Source organism: Hordeum vulgare, chromosome 5H (genome assembly GCF_904849725.1).
Source record: "Hordeum vulgare subsp. vulgare chromosome 5H, MorexV3_pseudomolecules_assembly, whole genome shotgun sequence".
Taxonomy (NCBI): domain Eukaryota; kingdom Viridiplantae; phylum Streptophyta; class Magnoliopsida; order Poales; family Poaceae; genus Hordeum; species Hordeum vulgare.
Window position 1 is genome coordinate 44,639,005 of NC_058522.1, and position 18,804 is coordinate 44,657,808.

Genomic DNA, 18,804 nt, shown 5'->3' on the forward strand with positions numbered 1-18,804 from the left:
AGATATGGTCTCGCGTTTTACTTTCTTGAAATCCAATAAATTCAGGAATAGTTTTAGCTATTGTATCCACAGAGGCACTGAACTTTACCAGGTTGACGAAGAACCCTTATATTCCAAATGAAACTATCATAACTATAAGATTTTGGAGTGGTGAGTCAAGCCACGAGGCTTAACCTTAGTGAAGACGGTAAGAGATGATCTTGTCAACATCATCAATGATTGTTCAATTCTAGCATATATTCAACATCTCTCTTTATCGCTGTTTAGTTTTGTATAAACCTCTTGTTTCATGATGGTGTTATGAGACATGGTGATACTTAAAAATGTTTGCATGTTGATAAAATCTAAAACCTTGGGGGCTATGAGGTTACCTGGTTTTTCGGTACCTTATTTCTCTTTTCGCTCTAGTCTTACTTTGGCTTTCTTTGAACTGATGTAAAATGGAAAACTGACAGTTTTTTAGTGGAAATTAACCAGGAAGATCATTGATTGTTATTTTTAATATGCACATCATCCAAATCAGGCAATAAATTAGTTGGTAATCCGCTCTAACTTCCTAGCACCAAACTCGGCGCCTCCATACAAGACAGAAATTTTCATGTTAAAAAGATATCGTTGTGATATAACCATATGGAGAAGAAAACCACTGCCACGCGTAGAAGTATCAAGGACCAGAGCGATATATTCATCCTCGTAACCATAGTCCAAATATATAAGATATACTCCTAATGTGGGTTATATTAAAAGATAGGTGTGCAGCATGCCAAGTAACTCTGAAATTTGAACATAGCTTAATTATTATTGATCAACTGATTGGTGCCCCGTTATTATTGACCTAATTACGGGTTTTTTTTGTGATTTGATGCATGTGTCTCTTTCGTTGGAGCTTTTTTTTTATTGATTTGTCCGTTTAGAGAGTGACTTCATTGGCAATTACTTTTGTGTGTATGTGTTTACTTTGTTAATGCGGTTTATGTCTTTGCAAAAGAAATTTGAAAATATATGTATATGGTATATAATCATAGTCATAACTAGTAAGTAAGTGCTTCTAAATATGACTCCAAATGCATTAATTCGATGTCACGTGGATCACATAGTTTTGTTGCCATACCGAAACTATTGTCATCCCAATGGTGTGCTGTTGTATGCCAAGATCAACCGCAACGGACCAATGGCGCAGTTCAACTGTTGGAATTATTGGTTAAACACATGAACAAGATGTAGTACCTAGCGAGGGAGAGAGAGGCACATTATTGTTGGAATTAATTGGGCCACAAGATAGACATGCAAGACGTTAGACGGGGCGTACGTACGTTTGAGTATGGCACACGACATGGGAAGCTAGCCAGCATCACTGTAGCCCATTCAAGCGAGAGCATCCAAATCCAGCTGGCTAATACAGTGGAGCACTGTACGTAGCAGCTGCTTATAATTTAACAACGCACGTAACAGTAAACCCCGAACGAACAAAACATGCATACCACACTATCTAGGCTAGTTCTGACCGCGCTGCGTGCCACGTGGTTTGATTGGTTGGTGCATGTCGAAAACGAAAACGTTTACCTGTGTACCGTAGTTGGTTAATTAAAGTTAAATCACTTGGCTCTGATTTGTCTCCAACATATTGTGTCGTTATCTCTGAGCAGCTGGCTAGGTAGGAGTAGCTACTACTACTATAGTCGATATGGTTAATTAGTTAAGTGGTCATGGCCACTCTTACGTTCTCATGGAGGGAGATTTTTTTTATTTATTTTTTTGCGCAGACTCATGGAGGGAGAATTAATGGTGTGTGATTTAGAAGCATCACATCGAACCCACACGTGTGGTGCGTGCCCCATCCCCCATTGGCCATTGATGGCCGGATTACATGCATGCATGGCTGGTGATCGGTGACCCATCAGCTGACCGATGCATGCGTGCCAACCTAAGTTTGGCCCTGCTCTAAGCCTAAGCTAGTAGGAGTTCTCACTCACCTTCCTCTTGCTTGCAAAAAAATCAACAAGGAGCACCCACCTATTGCACAAAGAAAAAAAGTTAAATCAAATCGCACTTACTACGGAAACGGGCCGGGCAAACGGCGAGAGCGCCGTCGGTTGCGCGGCCCACGGCCCCGCTTCCCTCCCCGGGGCAAAAAGACGGGGGCGCCCGCAGCAGACGGCGCGGGAGCGGAGACACCCCAGCAGGCTCACATGGCGAACCCCTCGCCGTCTACCCGAGCGGTTCCCCGGCCCCACCCGCCCGTGAGACGGGCTACGCATGATTGCGTCGGGTTCGTGCGCGCCCCCTTTTTTGCCGTGCCGCGTTTCTTTTTTTCCCAGCGGAAAATCAGCGGACGTGTCGCACGCGCAGCACTTGCACGTACTCGCCAAGCTCGATTACCTCAGAGAGACAAGCTTCCAAGGTCGATGATTTTGGTGATGAGGTTGTCACGCTTGTGACTTGTCACGGTCTCAAATGGACCAAATATCTTATGGTTGGCAAATTGTACTGCTTTTGTGCGGGTCAGGGTTTTTTTCCCGCCTCCTTCTGTATGGACCTGCCTGCTGCTACGGTTTACGTTGTTTTCTGAATAGAAACCCTTCTTTATCCCGTCATAAAAAAAAAAAAGGCCAAAAAATGCCCCGCGCCAGACGCAGCTACGGGCGGAATGAAGAGCGAGAGAGGAGCATACGGAAAGGAAAAGAGGATATCTATATACATACAAAGACAGTAGAACCCCGCAAAAAAAGAAAAAACATCGATGAAGGTGAGTGGCAGGCACGTGGGACCGGCCCCGACAGGCGGACCCACCATCCCTGGCGAGCGATCGCGCGTGGTGGTCCCGGCCGGCGGTCATTCTCGCGCGTGGGGGTCACGGTCGCAACAGCGCATGCGGTCTCTTGGCCTCCAGCTAGCCTAGCAACACCAAAGCCCCACGTGACCCCACCTTTTCCTATTTCCCGCTGCCTTCTTTTTTTCCTTTTTCTTTTATTATCGTGGTTTCGTTTCGGTGGTCGACCAGCAAACCGAGCTGCACTAATACGCGCTTAATTGTTACTTTGCCTTTTGCTTTGTTAAGATTTCGGTCGATGATAATTGTTTTCAACGCGTTTAAATTTTGCTAAAAAAAATTATGCTTTTCTAGAGACTGGTAAAGCAACTTTCTGATTTTGCCCACATATTGCAGGCCAAAATTTAGCATGAAAGCAGAGCCCGTTCTACGAACCTATGCCCTCGCGTATCATTGCTCCTCAAAACCCTCTCGAGTTAAATCCATGTGGCCTCGCTCATTCATGGAATTCGTTAAAAAAAAATGTACCTAATAAGTTGCGATAACCATGAAACTTTTCGTGAGAGAGGGTCAAGCGGGCAAGTGAAACCCTAGCTGCCACCCCCACCTATACTCTTCCTTTTGTCGTCCCTAGGGTGTGTCGTCAACGACGCGAGGATGTTGCTACGCCTGTTATGGAGAAGTTGTTCGGTGGATGTGGGTTTGCGATGAAGATGAGCGATTATGGTGCAATCTATGGGAGGTCACGCTTGATGGCGGTGCTGGTGATCCAGCGTGATGATCTTCAGTGCCGGACCGACCTGGCTCAGACATCGAAGAAGATGGTGTCGAGGCATGGTCTTGGACGGTGGCAATCTCCACATCAGGCCCCCATCCGGCGTGTAACGGCATGGGCGATTCATCTCAAGTTTTCTTTACGAAGTTTTCATGTCTGGTTTGGGCCGACGATGCCGTTGCATTTGCCCAACGTAAAAATATTGCCCTTCCCACACTTGTCCCGTTTCATTGATGTGCTTATGGCGGGTGTGTGATGTAGATATTGATAATCTAGTCCTTTTTTGTAATCTAGTTATTTTTAATTAGTTTTTTCGTATGTGTTATACCTTATTTGTCTAATCAGCTATTTTCTTAGTTTATATATATTCTTCACCGCAAATTATGTAAAAAAATAACACAATAAAGTGTTAATATACATGCGCATACGAACAAACACATGCAAATCCTATCTTTATGAGCTCTTCTAAGAGACTGAGCCGACATATGTTCTTGAGATTTACGAAGTCATCATAGGCACCTCGTCCTTGACGAAGACGTCTCCTCTGAGTGAAAGCACATCGTCGAAAATACTGAAATAAATTCAGAAATAAATGTGAACATCAGGACTTAAATTCTGATGGACTAGAAATATTACAGTCCCTCTAACCATGCCACGAAACATAGTTTGGTCAGATTATAAAATAAGTTGGCATATAATATTTCATTACTAGCAAACCGAGTGTAGGCGCCTAAACAAATGAATATAGCTCTAGAAAAAAAAAAGTAAAAAATATTAGCAGAGGGGCAAGGCGCAAAAGAGGCTGGCCATGCATTATCATGGCCCTATTATTCTACACGGCCACACCAACACCCTCACTGCCATTATTATTTCTGCCTGCCCCCCTCCCTCCTCTGCCTCTTTGTCTATTTCCATCTGCATTTGCATCGCTCGCCTCTCAAAACAGCCAAACCGAACCCCAAAAGCTCGCCGGGAAACGCAGAGAAAGGAACCGAAGCAAACCCAGCAGCAGAAGGGAGGGGCTGAGCCAGGCAGCTAGCAATGGCGGCGGACCTGGGCTTCGAGGCGACCGAGCTGCGGCTCGGCCTGCCCGGCGGCGGCGAGGGGGAGGCCAGGAGCTCCTCCGGCAAGAGGGGCTTCGCCGAGACCATCGACCTGAAGCTGAAGCTGGAGCCGGCCGGCGAGGAGGCGCCGGCGGCGGAGGACCGGTCCGACGTGGCCGTGGTCGCCGCGGCGGCGGCGGAGGAGGAGCACGAGAAGGCGGCGGCGGACGCCTGCGTGGGGAAGATGAAGAGGTCGCCCAGCCAGAGCAGCGTCGTCACCACCGCCGCGCTCCCCGACCCCGCCGAGAAGCCGCGCGCGCCCAAGTACGTGCATCCCCATCCCCATCTCCATCTCCATCTCTCACCTCTAGACTCTAGTCCGCTCTGCATGCTCACGCATGCAGCTCAGCTCCCGTCTTCTTCGCGTAAGCTCTCTTCGTAACGCAAGCTTTCTTCAGAAAACAAAACACAAAACACCATCAAAAACATCTTGATTAACGGGTAGTTGATGGCATGGATCACTGATCTACGAGTAGCTTGTACTACTAGTCCACGCATGTTCAGTCACGGTTGGTCAGTCAAGGCAAGGCCGGGCCGGTGATCATCATTCAGATCGAGCACCGATCATGGACGAGAAACAGAGACGAGATGATGATGGATGGGTGAGATCTACGGAGAGATTCATCCGTCCATCTGCACTTCTAGCACAGGCAGAGAGACAGCAGCATGTTACGTGTGGGGCAGTGGGGGACAGTGCCTAGTGCCGACACGATAAAAGAAACCCACGCACACTGCACTGCTGCCCTGCCCCTCGCGGACGCACGGTTTACTTTTTTTGTCCACTCGTCGCCATCATCCCCATATCACTCGTATCCTGTCCTCACGCTACTACTCCTACACAATGGCATGGCATGGCATGGCATGGAGAAAGATAATAAGATTGTAATGTTATTGCCCATACTGCCCCTCCCGGCCATGGCATGAACATGGAGATATGGCATGGCCCCACCCTTGTTGTTGGGCTCGGCGTTCTAGATCTATCTGCCCCCCTTGTCTTGATCCCCTCCCTCTTGTACAAATCAAGCTGGAGCTTATTGCATTCCATATATATTCTGTAGCACTTTAGTAGATTGTGGGAGTATGAAGAAAAAAGGCAGGTAAAAAGTAACCAACATGTAATGCTGTAGTTTTTGTTCATGCTGAGTAAACAGTTGAAAATGTGCTGTGGGGATGTATGTGCATATATGTGCCATGTGTGGGTAGCAAAAACGAGAGGGCAAAGGTTGCATGCATGTCATGAGTTACCACAGAAGTTTTCATTTGAAGAGAAGCGGAAACAAAATGGATCTGGATTTATATATATCTGCACCTCTTGGATCATGAAAGAACTCATGCATGTATGTATGTATGTTAGTTAGTTTAACATAACATTTTAAAACTAACCAAATCGTTTGTGTGGTTAATTTTCTCCAGGGCGCAGGTGGTGGGGTGGCCTCCGGTCCGGTCGTTCCGGAAGAACATCCTGGCGGAGAAGTCGTCGCCGGCGGCTGCGGCGTTCGTCAAGGTGAGCATGGACGGCGCGCCTTACCTGCGCAAGGTGGACCTCAGCATGTACAAGACCTACCAGGACCTCTCCAAGGCCCTCGAGAAGATGTTCAGCTCCTTCACCATCGGTATGCATGCCATGCATCTTCTCTACTACATATCTCTACCATAATACTACTAGCTAGATCAGCCGTAACATTTCTGTTTATAACTAGGCCACCAAGATATAGTATGCATATATTTCTACCCTACTCGGCATGTTTGGAACACCGATATTTCTACCCTACACTTTATATATATTTCTACCCTAGTCCCAATTATTCATAACAAGATTGCTGTCTATCTAGTTTATTTTTCTATATCTATCTAGCTGTAGTGTTCCTGAACTTTTATACACAAGGAAGATCATAACATATTTATAAAGTCACTGGCTATATATAGTACATGCATGCATGACTTGCATACATGATTGCACTTCCATTTGCATGTGTGGTGGTGGTCACCATGTGGTTTTGCCAGGGGTGCATGATTTGCATCGATCCTATTCCTTGGTAGGTGTCTTCCCTGTCTGTGGCATAATGTCCTTGTCTCTCTACCATATGTACGTACACACAGCTAGCTACCTCATTATCATGCATGGCATCTGCTCACTCAGCTAGCTATCTTTGGTTGGTTCATGATTAGCATGAGTCGTTGTAACTTGATACCCAGTAAGCAATAATCCAGCATGCTGGAGCGTGCATCTTAAAGAAAAGATGCAACCAATAGTTGGTTCCTTGAATAAGCAAACAACTATTGGTTTTTCTCTGTTGTGGTGATTGTAGATTTGCGGCCTGTTGATTTGATACGGAACTTTATTCGGCACTTCCCGTTGTTAACTAGACCGTAACAACTGCTCTGAACTACAGAAGCACCTATGTATTTTCCAAATTACAGTTGGTGTTCTGGAATTGGATATTAATCCCAGTGTACGTGTTGTCACATTTCAGGAAACTGTGGAACTCAAGGGATGAACGGCATGAACGAGAGCAAGCTGATGGATCTGCTCAACGGATCCGAGTACGTTCCAACGTACGAGGACAAGGACGGCGACTGGATGCTCGTCGGGGACGTCCCGTGGGAGTGAGCGCTGCATCCTTGATATATTCTCCATATGCATAATGCTCCATTTGCGTATTTGATTTCAAACATCTGGAGCGGTACCCTGAATCTTTGATGAGCGATGGTCTGATGTAACGCTCCATTTTTCTAAAATTTCAGGATGTTCGTTGAGTCATGCAAGCGCCTTCGGATAATGAAAGGATCAGAAGCTATTGGCCTTGGTCAGTACATCTCTCTTAAGTTTCAGATCAGCAGATGAAATGTTTTTTTTCTTTCTAGAGGTTTTGGCCGACTTTTTGTTTTGATTGTGACATTGTTTTGAATTGTTTCAGCACCAAGGGCGATGGAGAAATGCAAGAACAGGAGCTGAGGGGAGGATGTACTAAATGTTATGCAAGAATCAAAATACCTATAACCTTGCTTGCTCATCCCTGTATCATATTCTCTGTCCTAAGTCTAAGTCTGTATCTCCTGATCAGTGAAGTCATTTTGGGTTGTGATCTTCTCTTTTCCAGTCAGTCAGTCCCAAGTCTCATCTTGTTATATACATAAGAAAGAAGAAGCCAAGAACATGTGAGATGTATCTGTACCTGTCTGCCACATAATTGTGTCTTTTCTTTTTGCTCTGCTTGTTCTTCCTTTTTTTTTCTCTCTCTCTCTCTCTCTTCTTATGTCTCTTCCTGGCACAAAATGCAAAGGCACCCTATTTTTCCTCTTGCGGTTTGTCCATCAAAAGTTGTTTAATTATCAGCATGGTGTGAACAAATACTTATTGCAAGTTGTCAAATGTTAATTGTATTGTATTATGAAGTTTGCATGGTGTGCTTCCTTTTGACATGATTCACTTTGGTGTTGTGAACTTACAATGGTGTTCCACTGAAGAACACATGAGATGACTCAATGGTAGAGCAGAGATGCTTTGCTCTGTGATGCATTGTCGACATACAAATCAATGTGTGTGTGTGTGTGTGTCAACATGGCTGTCCATGTTTCTTTTATATGTGTGAGCCAACTGGGAGGGGAAAGACACACAGAGGCATGCCATGTGCACACCTTGATTGTATAATGCCAATCACTAGCCCTCACTAGTATTATGAGGCATCACACTTTGCTGCATCTTTTGCTGTCATGTAGTAGTGCTAGTATTATTATACATGGCATTGTTTGGTGCATTGTGCCCTGTGTCATGGTAAAGGGTGCAGGGTTGGACAAAGTTGAGCTGTCCTTTCCCTGTTTTCTAGAGAGGCCCAACAAAAGAAAAAAACATGGAGTGCTGGAGGGTGTTGCCATGATTTCTGGGAACTTTCAGCTGTACCTTCCTAGCCATGAGTATCTCTCCCCCAACTAAAGGTGACTTTGCATGTTTGATTAAGCAAAACATATTTCCCTTTGGAGATCATGTCCCCTGGTAATGATGCCAGCCTTGAGTCTTTTCGAGTGCACATTGTCCTCCTCTCAAGGCAAATCTTGTGTTGCTTCCACCAAGAAATTGCTCAGTGAAAAGAGATGTCACTATGGATATTATTGTTTCCTACCGGCCATGGGTCATCTTTTGAGTAAATAGATAGTTTGTCTCTTAAGGTTGCAACATACGAGATGTTTAGCATCATCCATCAACAATCTACTATCAGAGCATCAGCTGCTTCCATATTTGCAAACTACAACCGTTTTGGACCAAAGCTTTACGGATTCGGAACTGTACAAACAAGAGTGTTAAAATAAATAACAGTATTAGATAAATGCTTCAAGAGTATCTGTTATTACTAGAATACACAGAGATTATCCGATTATTTCTCAACTGTGCATCAAGAACAAACGGGTGGAGGAATAGATTATACATGTACACGGATCAGTATGGATCGGTATGGATGGAAACAAGCGGTTATCTTATTGTTTCCTCCCACCCATGGATCATCTTTTGATTAACTAGATAACTTGTCTCTTAAGGTTGTAAGTTATACACAACCTATTGCATCAACAATTTACCATCAACGAATCAACTGAAGTTCCAGACTTGCAAACTACAACCATTTATCACGGAAGATTTATGGATTCAGAACTGAACAAACAGGAATATTAAAATAAAATGATATAATGATTAGATACTTGAAGAGTGTCGTTTATTGAGTTATTCCTGGAGAACAAATTGATGGGGCAATATGGCTTATTCTATGCGCTAAATCACCATAGATAGTATCGGCCAGCTGACTTCTTCTATGTACAAACATCGCCATCGGGACCCTATTATTACTAAAAATCAAAATTGCCATCAGAAACATGGGATCTAGCTTAAGTAGTCCACCGATCTGATTACAAGATCTGCAGCCCTTTTTGACTCCAAGATAAGCTCAGCATTCGGCCGGTCGTTGTATGAAATCTGATTCACAAGACAGATTTTGAGACGGTAAGGACTGGAAGTGTTCAGAAACTCTGTGACTAGAAACATGAAAAAACATATTTCTTTGTTGAACAGGGATGGCATATGCTTAAACAAAAATGCCCCTGTGGAATAGCTACTTATGTAGGTTTTCCTATGGTATAACAATATAATCAAATAATCCTACAAAACAGGCAACACGAATGTACCATTTTTGGCAGTTATTTATTAGATGAAATATGCAAGTCTAAGCTAATGACAACATAAGACACTGAGTGTTTTATGTGGCTATATATAAGCAGAGATATGCGTGTTCTTGTATGAGAGGCAAGAATGAAGGATGCTAATTACCCGCCATGCTGCTACATCTGGCTCTTTCCCTGGCAAGCAGTAACAGAGCAGATAATGGAATTAGATACATAAATTATAGTGCATCTCAAAGGAGCAAAACAATTGTGGATGGGGCAAACCTGTGCCAATATGTCTCTGGAGCACTCTTTGCATCGAGACATCAATGTCAATGTCAATGAACCTGAGACGATAAAGTTTGGCCATTAGAAACACAATTTATCCCTTTTGTGATGAACAAACAAGGGTGTAATGTGTTAGATGAAACTGAAGAGCTAACATAGATTTGGTAGTCGTGATCGATGAAATTGTATTTCTCTCAAATATGGTTGTGAAACTTGCATACTCACCATTTCTCATCGAACATGTTTCTAATTTCCCTCCAAACATCTTCTTCCAGTAATAAATAATTCCCTTCGACGATCACTATTTTGTGCCTGCCAAAATCATAGTAAGTAGTAAAAAGCATGGGTCAAGCACCGTCTGTATCACGGTAAAGTAGTGGAATTGTAAAGTTATGACAGTTGTAGGGTCCGTTCTCATCGAAACTACAGAAACGGAAACAGCGAGGTTAACTTCAACAGCAGAATAATCACATACCATCATAGGTTAGGACACTGTTTCAAATAAAATAGGCTTAGGACATTGCAATGTTATTTCGCAGAAAAGATACGTAAAAATCAAGTTGCTCCAAAAGGTACTATGGTCAGTAGTTCAGGATCATTAATTTACTGTGGATAACTTGGGCAGGTTTCACGTTTCCATTAAGTCAGCTAAGAAACATGTCCATGTACTCTGGAAAACAACTTACTGCGGTTTTACAAATATGTCATTCTCAACTGGGTCACCAACACCATGATCGAATGATGGAGCGTAAACTGACCCCTGTAAACCAAGATGTTAGCCTGAAAACATACTGCTACAGAGTTCGTATAATTTGACAATGAAACTAGTAAATACCTCTTCCTTTAGGATTTGTAGGCATTTCAGAAAAAGTGATGGATTGAATGTCCATGGTGCTAAATTTAACAAATCAAATGTCAGTACTTTGTGAAAACAATATTTTATTCAAACATATCAAGCGGAGAACCCTTCTCACCTCCTCTTCTTGCATGTGCTTCTTTTGGATCCTAAAAGCACCATCGTGTCAATACCTCGGAAGAAGAAAAATAGAAAATGAATTTCTCAACAGAGAACAAACCTCCATTGCATCAAGCTGGGATCGATAAAGGTGGAAACCATCCATGGGAAGCATTGTCGCAATATCTTCATCTGAATTCGGTGAACCATCTTTTGCATGCTTCTGAGACCAACGCTTATTGACGCGTCGAACCACTTCAGAGGCAACAGTAGACTTGCCTGCACCAGGTGGGCCAGCCAGACCAACAATATATCTGTTCAGATTTGAGAGTGGTATTATTAGTGGATCAGCAGAGTAGTGATTCATTAATTTCTCTCAGAGGAGAGCTAACATAAACTATTGTTCAAGTAATTTCATCAGACTTTCTTTGTTTACCATCTTAATTGTTAAATATAGCAGTTGCCCCAAAAAAGGGAAATGAGAGGAGATATAAAAGGAGAAGACGACAGTCTACATTGAAAAAGTTCATTTTTATGCCTTAAAAAACTATTAGATCCACTGTTTTCAGATTCAACATTTTTGTCTGACTAGGTGCTTGCGAGGTATTTAACAAGAAACTAAAGAAAGTTCTTGTATAGCATTGGACCAAAAATATTGTGTTCAGTTAAGTAGCTCCTGTTTGACGGAAAAAAGGGAGTTCACCCCAGATTCTAGCATTGTGGAGCTACCCCGTTTGGCTTGCATTTTTTAGAGTGGATTTGAATTTTAGGGAGCGGAGCAGTCCCAAACAGGCCTATGTTTCTGTTTGCTTCTAATAGCAAATGGATAACAGTGTATGCTTGTTGATAAAAATGTTCTACGGCAGAAGAAACATATAAATAATACAGGTACAAACTGTTGCGACAGAAATAATTCACTATGTCCCAAACAGCATTTCTAAAAACAGCTTACTTTGAATCAAGATTGTCGATACTCTTCAAAGCAGAAAGAAGGTGCTCAGCCAAGGCATCATATACTTCCTCCATTGACCTTCAAGTTAAAAATTAGAGAACTCTTATTAGCATGTCAAGTCATGCAATGCAACTCAACCATTGTTGATCAAATTTGAAAAGATGTACCACCATGTAGCTACTCTAGATCTAATCCGGTTTAAATTATTGCCGAAAAAAGATCAGAGACAATCACAGCATATTAACACATCCCGGTAGTTTTCCCCTTCTTTAGACAAGGAAAATGTGCACTGACTGATGGAGAAAATAGCAAAACTGGAATTTCATTTTACTTCACTGGTGGCATGAGCTGGTTCTTATGTTTTAGAATATTCCTTTCCCCTCTGAATCCAGATTTCTTGTGCTGGTTCGGGAGCTAGGACTCGAAAACATAACAACTTATATGCTACTCCCTCCGTTCACTATTTTAAGATGTTCTAACTTTTTTCTGAATCAGATGTTTTAGTGTGTTTGTTCACTCATTTCAGTTTGTATGTAGCCCATATCAAAATATACTAGTTCAAAACATCTTATAATAGTGAACAGAGAGAGTAGTTCTTATGTTCTGCTAGATTTTCCCTCAAAATATAACTTTTGGGGGATGTGCTAGAGATGCCCTAAAGACCAACTTGGAAACTCAAATATGCCAATTCTGACAATGTGATGATTGTTTTCCTTCATAAATGACACTTGCGACTTACTTGGCCTCTATCTGTGGAGCTCCTTGTCTCTGATAGCATGTAACCTGGAAATAGATGTTGGAGTCAAACATCGCGGAAAAAAATGCATGATAGAACTGCGTGAGAAGAAAAAGGCCGCTCACATTGTGTTTCTTCTTCCATGTAGCCCGAGTAACTGGCTGATGAAATGCGGGTTGAAAGCTCACACTCAGCGAAGGCATTGCCTTGACCACTTTGCTTCTCACGGCGAAACTCCTACAAGATACATATCCTGAAGAGGCAAGGGCATTGCACCGTTGAGCTATGCGGCAAAGGCAGATAAGAAAAATAGATACTCCCTCAACTTTGTACTGAACCGGCGACGAGTAATATGGATCGGAGGGAGTAGCACTTTCGTGTTTTATGGAAATCAAATACTACTAGAATAAACTGGTGTCTGAGTGCAGGTCGGTCAGTCGTGCTGGATAATCAGAGACAGGGTTTGTGGTCAGTCTACGAATCACCCGCCGCCTACAGATCAACCCGCGTGCAGAGCAAAGCCTCGCCGGCCGACCCGGCGATCCCCGCCGCAGCTCGTCGTGATCGAAACCGGCGCGCCGGGGACGAAGCAGTAAATCGTCAGGCCGAACCACCCTACTTGCTAGCCGGGAAGATGAGAAAGCGAAGGGGGATAGATCACTTACGAGGCAAGCCGAGCCGGCGGAGATCAGCCGGCGGCCGGAGCAGCCGCGCCTGCGCCGCCGTGGGGCAGGCGACGGAAGCCGACAACTCCATGGCTCCTATCTGGATCGAGGTGCGCGTTCTGAGATTAACCGACAAAAACGCTGCAGTACGTTAGAGTTAGACTAGACTGGATTATTCAGAAGATTAAGTAATGATCAGAATCGTTTCATCCCTATCCGGTTCGGGACGGGAACTCTACCCCGGTTCCGATTCAGAAAGGGACTGAATTCCTTTCAAGAAAAAAAAAACAGGTGGAACTTTCCATCTGGGCCCCTCGGACTAATCCCCAATGCAAGTGCATCCCCAGGACCCGACTGTAAAATTGCACACTAGACTGTATACACTTTGCAGGCTTACAGGCTTACAGGCTTACAGCAGCAGCGTCCATTTATATTAGAAACAAGATTAAACAAATCAGTAGGATCATGACAAAAATTATATATGGACACACGAATAAATATTTAATTTATGTCATCATTATTTTCCTGGATGGATGAACCAAGGGTGCTAGGCTACACACTACACCGTGCCCTTATTGTACAACAGAATAATTCAGCAGGGAATAAACAAAGGAGATTTTTGCAGAGAAAAAACAAGAAACAGTATAGTTTACTACAACACCAGTAGGCTCGGATTATGTGAACGAAGCCAGCCTTACAACATCACAGCCTAACTAATCTTCCTTTCCTGTGCCCCCCTAGGTTGTTGGACTGCTAGCTATTCGGCTGGCCCTGCAAGTCACTGCCTTGCTTCAAGCTCAGATGTGAACGGCGCACTGGCTTCGCCGCGACTCCCCGCACCACTTCTCATCCTCAAACTGCTGAAAAGGGTTCACGGATAACGAATGTGAGTGATCGGTGTCCGCAGAGAACAATGAAAGCAAGAAGTGGGTGCGGATTGGGGAGGGTTGCAGCATTGCAGGTGCAGTTCAGTACCTGTTCTAGCATGAATTGTGGGACTTGCACCCGCTTCGAGCCATCAGCAAGGCGCTTGCAAGGCATGCGAGGCTCTGCTGCTGCAAACTCGTTCAGAACCTGGCAAAATTTTAGAGCGGCAAATCGTTCAGGAACATGAACATAAGATTATGGCAATGCTGCCCCCTACTATGTGTAGGAGCACAGACACAACTTGGCAATTGATGTTGCAACAGCTAAAGGCTATTCTCATCACACGGGTGGTTAAAGATTGGCAGTACCTGGTTTCTGATTGCTCCGATTAACATATCACGACATCCAGTAACATGAACATCTTTCAAGCTGGGACACTGAAGAAGCAACCGTTCTGCAGAAAGTTACACAGGCTGTAAGTAAGTACTCATGCACTAATCATTTAAGTTTGGACACTGAAGAAGCATCCAGTTCAGTACCAAACAAGAAAGAATTAGGATGTCGCACCTGGATTCAGATTTGTGCAAGAGTTGAGATTCAGATCATTCAGCTCTGGACAATTTACATATAGGGCCTGTCATGCATGAAGAGAACAGTAGTAAGAACATAGCTTCACTGTGTACACAGACCAGAATACAAATAAATTAGCAACCATGAATTTTGAGCACTTACGTCTATTGCAGAACAGCCCCAGAGACTCAGTTTTTTCAGGTTAGCATGCTTTATAATTAATTTTTGGTAAGTTGGTTGCTGCTTCCTTGTGATCTGTAGTTTCGAGCAAAACCTAATCCCTCCATTGAGATCACCAAAGTATGATCGAGGTGCTTCAGGCTGCACATTGGCACATAAACTCTTGCCACAGTCCATGAGCTGAAGAAGTGGCAACTGAGCTGCGGCCACCTGGACCCCACCTACAGATCACATGAACATGAAATTTTAGATATTTGCAGCTATGGGCAATGTTATTTCTGAAATCACTACTCCCTCTCTACCTAAATAATTGTAGTTAGGAAGAACTAGTCTAGTTCTCCCCAACTACAATTATTTAGGTACAGAGGGAGTAGAACAAAGGAGCACAAGCAATGTGAAGGTTCAAACTTACATGAGGTGATATTTGGGCACATAGCAAGGAGCAGCCTGGTTAGGGTATCAGGGAATGCCTTGCTGATCATCCCAAGCCCATTATCAGTGATACAAGATCTGGAGATTAAGTATGTCATGTTGATTTAGGCTTTACTTTTCATGACTGGGGAAAACAAAATATCTCCAAACTATTAGGCTTCATAAAAACCAGCACATACCCGCTTAAATCAAGCAACTCCAAGCTTGCAAAAGAACGAACAATAGATGCAACAGCTGCATCTGTTATTTTTTTACCTAGAAGCAATGACAGCATGCACAAGCCCCTGATGAAACAAGAAAACATATATAAGGTGGTTGAATGAAATAAGCAAGAATAACATTAAAGTTCAGTCCAGCTCAATTCCTGATATTTGAGCAACAATCCATATGAACAATAGCAGTATGTGAATTTACCTGAGATTAGCACTCCCAAGAGCAAACACAGCTTCATTGCACAAGTGAATCGAGGATATGTGCAATTTTCTCAAATTTGAACAGGAGCGGCCCAGACTATCCATCATACTAATCAGATCAGTAGAATCATTATCTTGTTGGGAAAAAATCAGTGAGAGCTCACTCAAATTAGGACAGTTGATGACCTGTAAGAAAATAACACCCTAATTAATTTATAAAACAGCATACCAAAATAACACAACAATTACAAAAGCTTGCCAACTTACAGATTTTGTAAGGGGAGAAAGATCTGATAGCCAAAGGGTTGAAAGGCTTGTAGAGTTTATATTAAGAAAACCAAGACCACTACAGCGATCAACTTTAAGAACTGCGAGACACTTCTTCTCCGAAATAAATCTAGTAAGCTCATCCCTGTTTAAAGAAATAAGTGTTGGTTAAAAGACCACTCAGTCTTATAATTTAACATCTAATCTATCCATAAACTGTCCTACATAAGTTATTTTTAAGATCGTGTAAATGGTGACAATGCACAGCATAGCAAGGCATCATATTGCAGCATGAAACAACACCCTGAACAGTCTTCAAGTGATAATACTAAACAGTTTGGTAGTGCAAATTTGTGAATGTGTGTATCATTTTTAAGATCACATAAATGGTGACAATGCACAGTGTAGCAAGGCAGCATATTGCAGCATGAAACAACACTCTGAACAGTCTTCAAGCGATAATACTGAATAGTTTGGCAGTGCAAATTTGTGAATGTGTGTATCATTTACATTAAAGATACAACATTAGAAATCATGGATTTGAGGTCTAGGGACGAAGTTCAACGTACCCGGTCATCCGGTTGACTGCACTATCAGCCATGCTTATCTCCAGAGATTGCATGTTTGGGCAGGAAAATGCAAGGCATGCAAGCATTGTGGCATCAACATCACTGCAACAAATGTCCAAAGGAACATGGTAATTAGAACATGCCTCTCAAGTCAAGAAACTGAATGGAACTTTCTGGGCAAAAAAATAGATCAAGTTGACGACCCTATTGCAAGAAGAACCATACTTGCTTCTCTGACACTATCTAAACTAAATGAGGGATATGCATTTGCTGGTTTCATTCAGTATGAAAAGTAATCAAAGTTTCTAAGTATAAGGTTCAGAGAAAATTAAAACAGATCTGCCTATTGATTCCCCTACTTTGCACAAAGAACCTATAAAATCCCCTGAAGTGACCAGATCATGAATTATTTTCTCCCAACCAAAATTTGCGACAAAGCTAACCAGAATTATGTGTTTACTTGCGCAAATTGCAACACGAAAACTGAGCTAGGCAGGCATATCTACAAGCTATTGTGCCCACTTGCACTGACAATGAAATATTGAACATGTTGCTGATCTAGCATTGGGCAGTGGGCACACATTATGCATCAAAGGTACCACCGAACTCTCGGTCACAGATCAAGACAGGCACCAGTCAGGGATCCATATAACGATCTCACAGCACCATGACTAAATGTAACCCCAAGAAAATCGCATCAAAGAAGCAGATCGGGTTCACCACAACAATTCAATTTCTAAAAAGCAGATAAGGTTCACCACAGCAAGTTCATTTCTAAAATGCAGATCAGGTTCGCCACAGCAAGTCCATATCTAGCATGTCTAGATACCTTTCTTCCAGGAGAATTGCTTGTGTATAGATTCCGATCAGGCGCCGATCAAGGGTCCACAAATTGGTGAGATCTCACGGCGCCAGATCGGATCATACATTGGTAAATTGGGCGTAGATCGGGCGTGTTCATCCGTTAGTCCGTCTACTAGGCGGTGGCGAATTAAGCAAGAACGTTCTGCTCGTCGTCCCATTTCGACCAGGATTAGTGGGTTATAGAGATCTGCTCGTGGATCGGCCGGATCGGGATCGTTTTTTGTGCGTTTTCCTAACCTTTCCATGCGGAGCACGAGCCTGGACAGCGCGGGGCAGCGCGGCAGCAGCGTCCCGATGGTGCTAACGCCGGATGCGCGGAGGCGGAGCTCCTCGGCGCCCCGCCAGACCCGCCTCGCGCAGTCACGCCACCCGCGGCTGACCGCCGCGGACGCCGCGACTGCCCTCGGGGGGAGCCGCCGGAGCACCTCGATGAGCACCTCCCCGGGCACCCGCACCCCGGAGCCGACCGCCACCAACCCCGGCATCCCGGCAGCGCCCGACTCCGGCTCCGAATCATCCACGTCCACCACGTCCACCCTCGCCTTCTTCTCCGGGGGCCGGTGCGGCGCCGGATACGCCACCGCCACCGGCGTCGCGTCCGTAGCTCCCGCCAACGCCGCCGCCTCGTCGAAGTGGAGCGCGCGCCTCGGCTTGTGCTCCGCGGCGGCCGCAGGCGGGCCGGGGATGGAGCACACGTGGCCCTTCTTGGGCAGCCCGCAGCGGCCGCAGTTGTAGCTGCCCCGCTTCTTGGCGGCGGCCGCCGGCTGCGCGGCGGCGGCGTCGGGCGCGGGGACGACGGACAGGGCGTCGGAGCTGGCCATGGGAGCGGGGATCTGGGGGCGAGGCTGGGACGGGACGGGACGGGACGGATGGGATGGATTGGTTGGGGTTGGGTAGCCAGGGTAGGGTTTGATGGGGGGGAGTGTGGAGGAGGCGAGGAAATAGAGGGTGGGGCGGGGCGCGACAGGCAGCGCGGGAGAGGGGCGCGGGGTTGGCGCCATTTCTCTGGCGCGCGAGCTCTTTCTTCCTTGCCCCCCTTTTTTTCCATTTTTGGTTCGGTTTTTCGGGTTGGCGCCGCGCGCGGAGGCGGACGCGGGGGTTTTGGCCTTTGGGTGGTTTGGGTTCGTTCGTTCTGCGGCGGCTGCGTGTGTGCGGCTCGATCGGATCGGGATCGGAGTGGAGCGTCGCGTGGGCTCGGTCTTTGGTCGCGTGCGGTGCGGACGAGGCCTTTCCAGCTGGGCGGCTGGTGG

The 18,804-nt window shown here is 44.7% G+C and overlaps 3 protein-coding genes across 3 annotated transcripts; 1 reads left to right on the top strand and 2 right to left on the bottom strand.

Annotated features, from left to right (window-relative positions):
- Positions 1-4,386: 4,386 nt before the first annotated feature.
- Positions 4,387-8,044, top strand: LOC123395806 (auxin-responsive protein IAA30-like). Its single transcript, XM_045090839.1, has 5 exons — positions 4,387-4,912; positions 6,062-6,261; positions 7,123-7,255; positions 7,394-7,455; positions 7,567-8,044. Exons 1-5 carry the CDS (start codon positions 4,587-4,589, stop codon positions 7,602-7,604), a joined length of 759 nt encoding a protein of 252 aa, XP_044946774.1. The 5' UTR covers positions 4,387-4,586; the 3' UTR covers positions 7,605-8,044.
- A 1,266-nt stretch (positions 8,045-9,310) lies between these two features.
- Positions 9,311-13,614, bottom strand: LOC123452211 (putative uridine kinase C227.14). The gene is made up of 12 exons (XM_045128822.1): positions 13,393-13,614; positions 12,853-12,980; positions 12,731-12,774; positions 11,992-12,069; positions 11,161-11,353; positions 11,059-11,089; positions 10,920-10,978; positions 10,771-10,844; positions 10,310-10,396; positions 10,082-10,143; positions 9,963-9,991; positions 9,311-9,611 (listed from the first exon to the last, which is right to left on the bottom strand). Exons 1-12 carry the CDS (start codon positions 13,481-13,483, stop codon positions 9,519-9,521), a joined length of 969 nt encoding a protein of 322 aa, XP_044984757.1. The 5' UTR covers positions 13,484-13,614; the 3' UTR covers positions 9,311-9,518.
- Positions 13,615-13,872: 258 nt separating this feature from the next.
- On the bottom strand, positions 13,873-18,570 carry LOC123452210 (F-box/LRR-repeat protein 17-like). The gene is made up of 11 exons (XM_045128821.1): positions 17,792-18,570; positions 16,691-16,792; positions 16,122-16,266; positions 15,856-16,040; positions 15,621-15,725; positions 15,422-15,519; positions 14,992-15,230; positions 14,827-14,893; positions 14,628-14,713; positions 14,368-14,466; positions 13,873-14,252 (listed from the first exon to the last, which is right to left on the bottom strand). The coding sequence occupies exons 1-11, from the start codon at positions 18,553-18,555 to the stop codon at positions 14,190-14,192; spliced, it is 1,953 nt and encodes a 650-aa protein (XP_044984756.1). The 5' UTR covers positions 18,556-18,570; the 3' UTR covers positions 13,873-14,189.
- Positions 18,571-18,804: the final 234 nt, after the last annotated feature.

Bases quoted from the DNA above. Each gene is read 5' to 3' on its own strand.
- LOC123395806 (XM_045090839.1), top strand. From the start codon at position 4,587: ATGGCGGCGGACCTGGGCTTCGAGGCGACCGAGCTGCGGCTCGGCCTG. The intron at 4,913-6,061 runs GTACGTGCATCC...AATTTTCTCCAG, and splicing joins GAGAAGCCGCGCGCGCCCAA to GGCGCAGGTGGTGGGGTGGC. The intron at 7,456-7,566 runs GTCAGTACATCT...GAATTGTTTCAG, and splicing joins ATCAGAAGCTATTGGCCTTG to CACCAAGGGCGATGGAGAAA.
- LOC123452211 (XM_045128822.1), bottom strand. From the start codon at position 13,483: ATGGAGTTGTCGGCTTCCGTCGCCTGCCCCACGGCGGCGCAGGCGCGG. The intron at 12,775-12,852 runs GTGAGCGGCCTT...ATCTATTTCCAG, and splicing joins CATGGAAGAAGAAACACAAT to GTTACATGCTATCAGAGACA. The intron at 10,845-10,919 runs GTATTTACTAGT...CTTGGTTTACAG, and splicing joins TACAAATCCTAAAGGAAGAG to GGGTCAGTTTACGCTCCATC.
- LOC123452210 (XM_045128821.1), bottom strand. From the start codon at position 18,555: ATGGCGCCAACCCCGCGCCCCTCTCCCGCGCTGCCTGTCGCGCCCCGC. The intron at 15,231-15,421 runs GTAAGTTTGAAC...TGTGATCTGTAG, and splicing joins GTGCCCAAATATCACCTCAT to GTGGGGTCCAGGTGGCCGCA. The intron at 14,714-14,826 runs GTGCGACATCCT...AACTTTCTGCAG, and splicing joins TTGCACAAATCTGAATCCAG to AACGGTTGCTTCTTCAGTGT.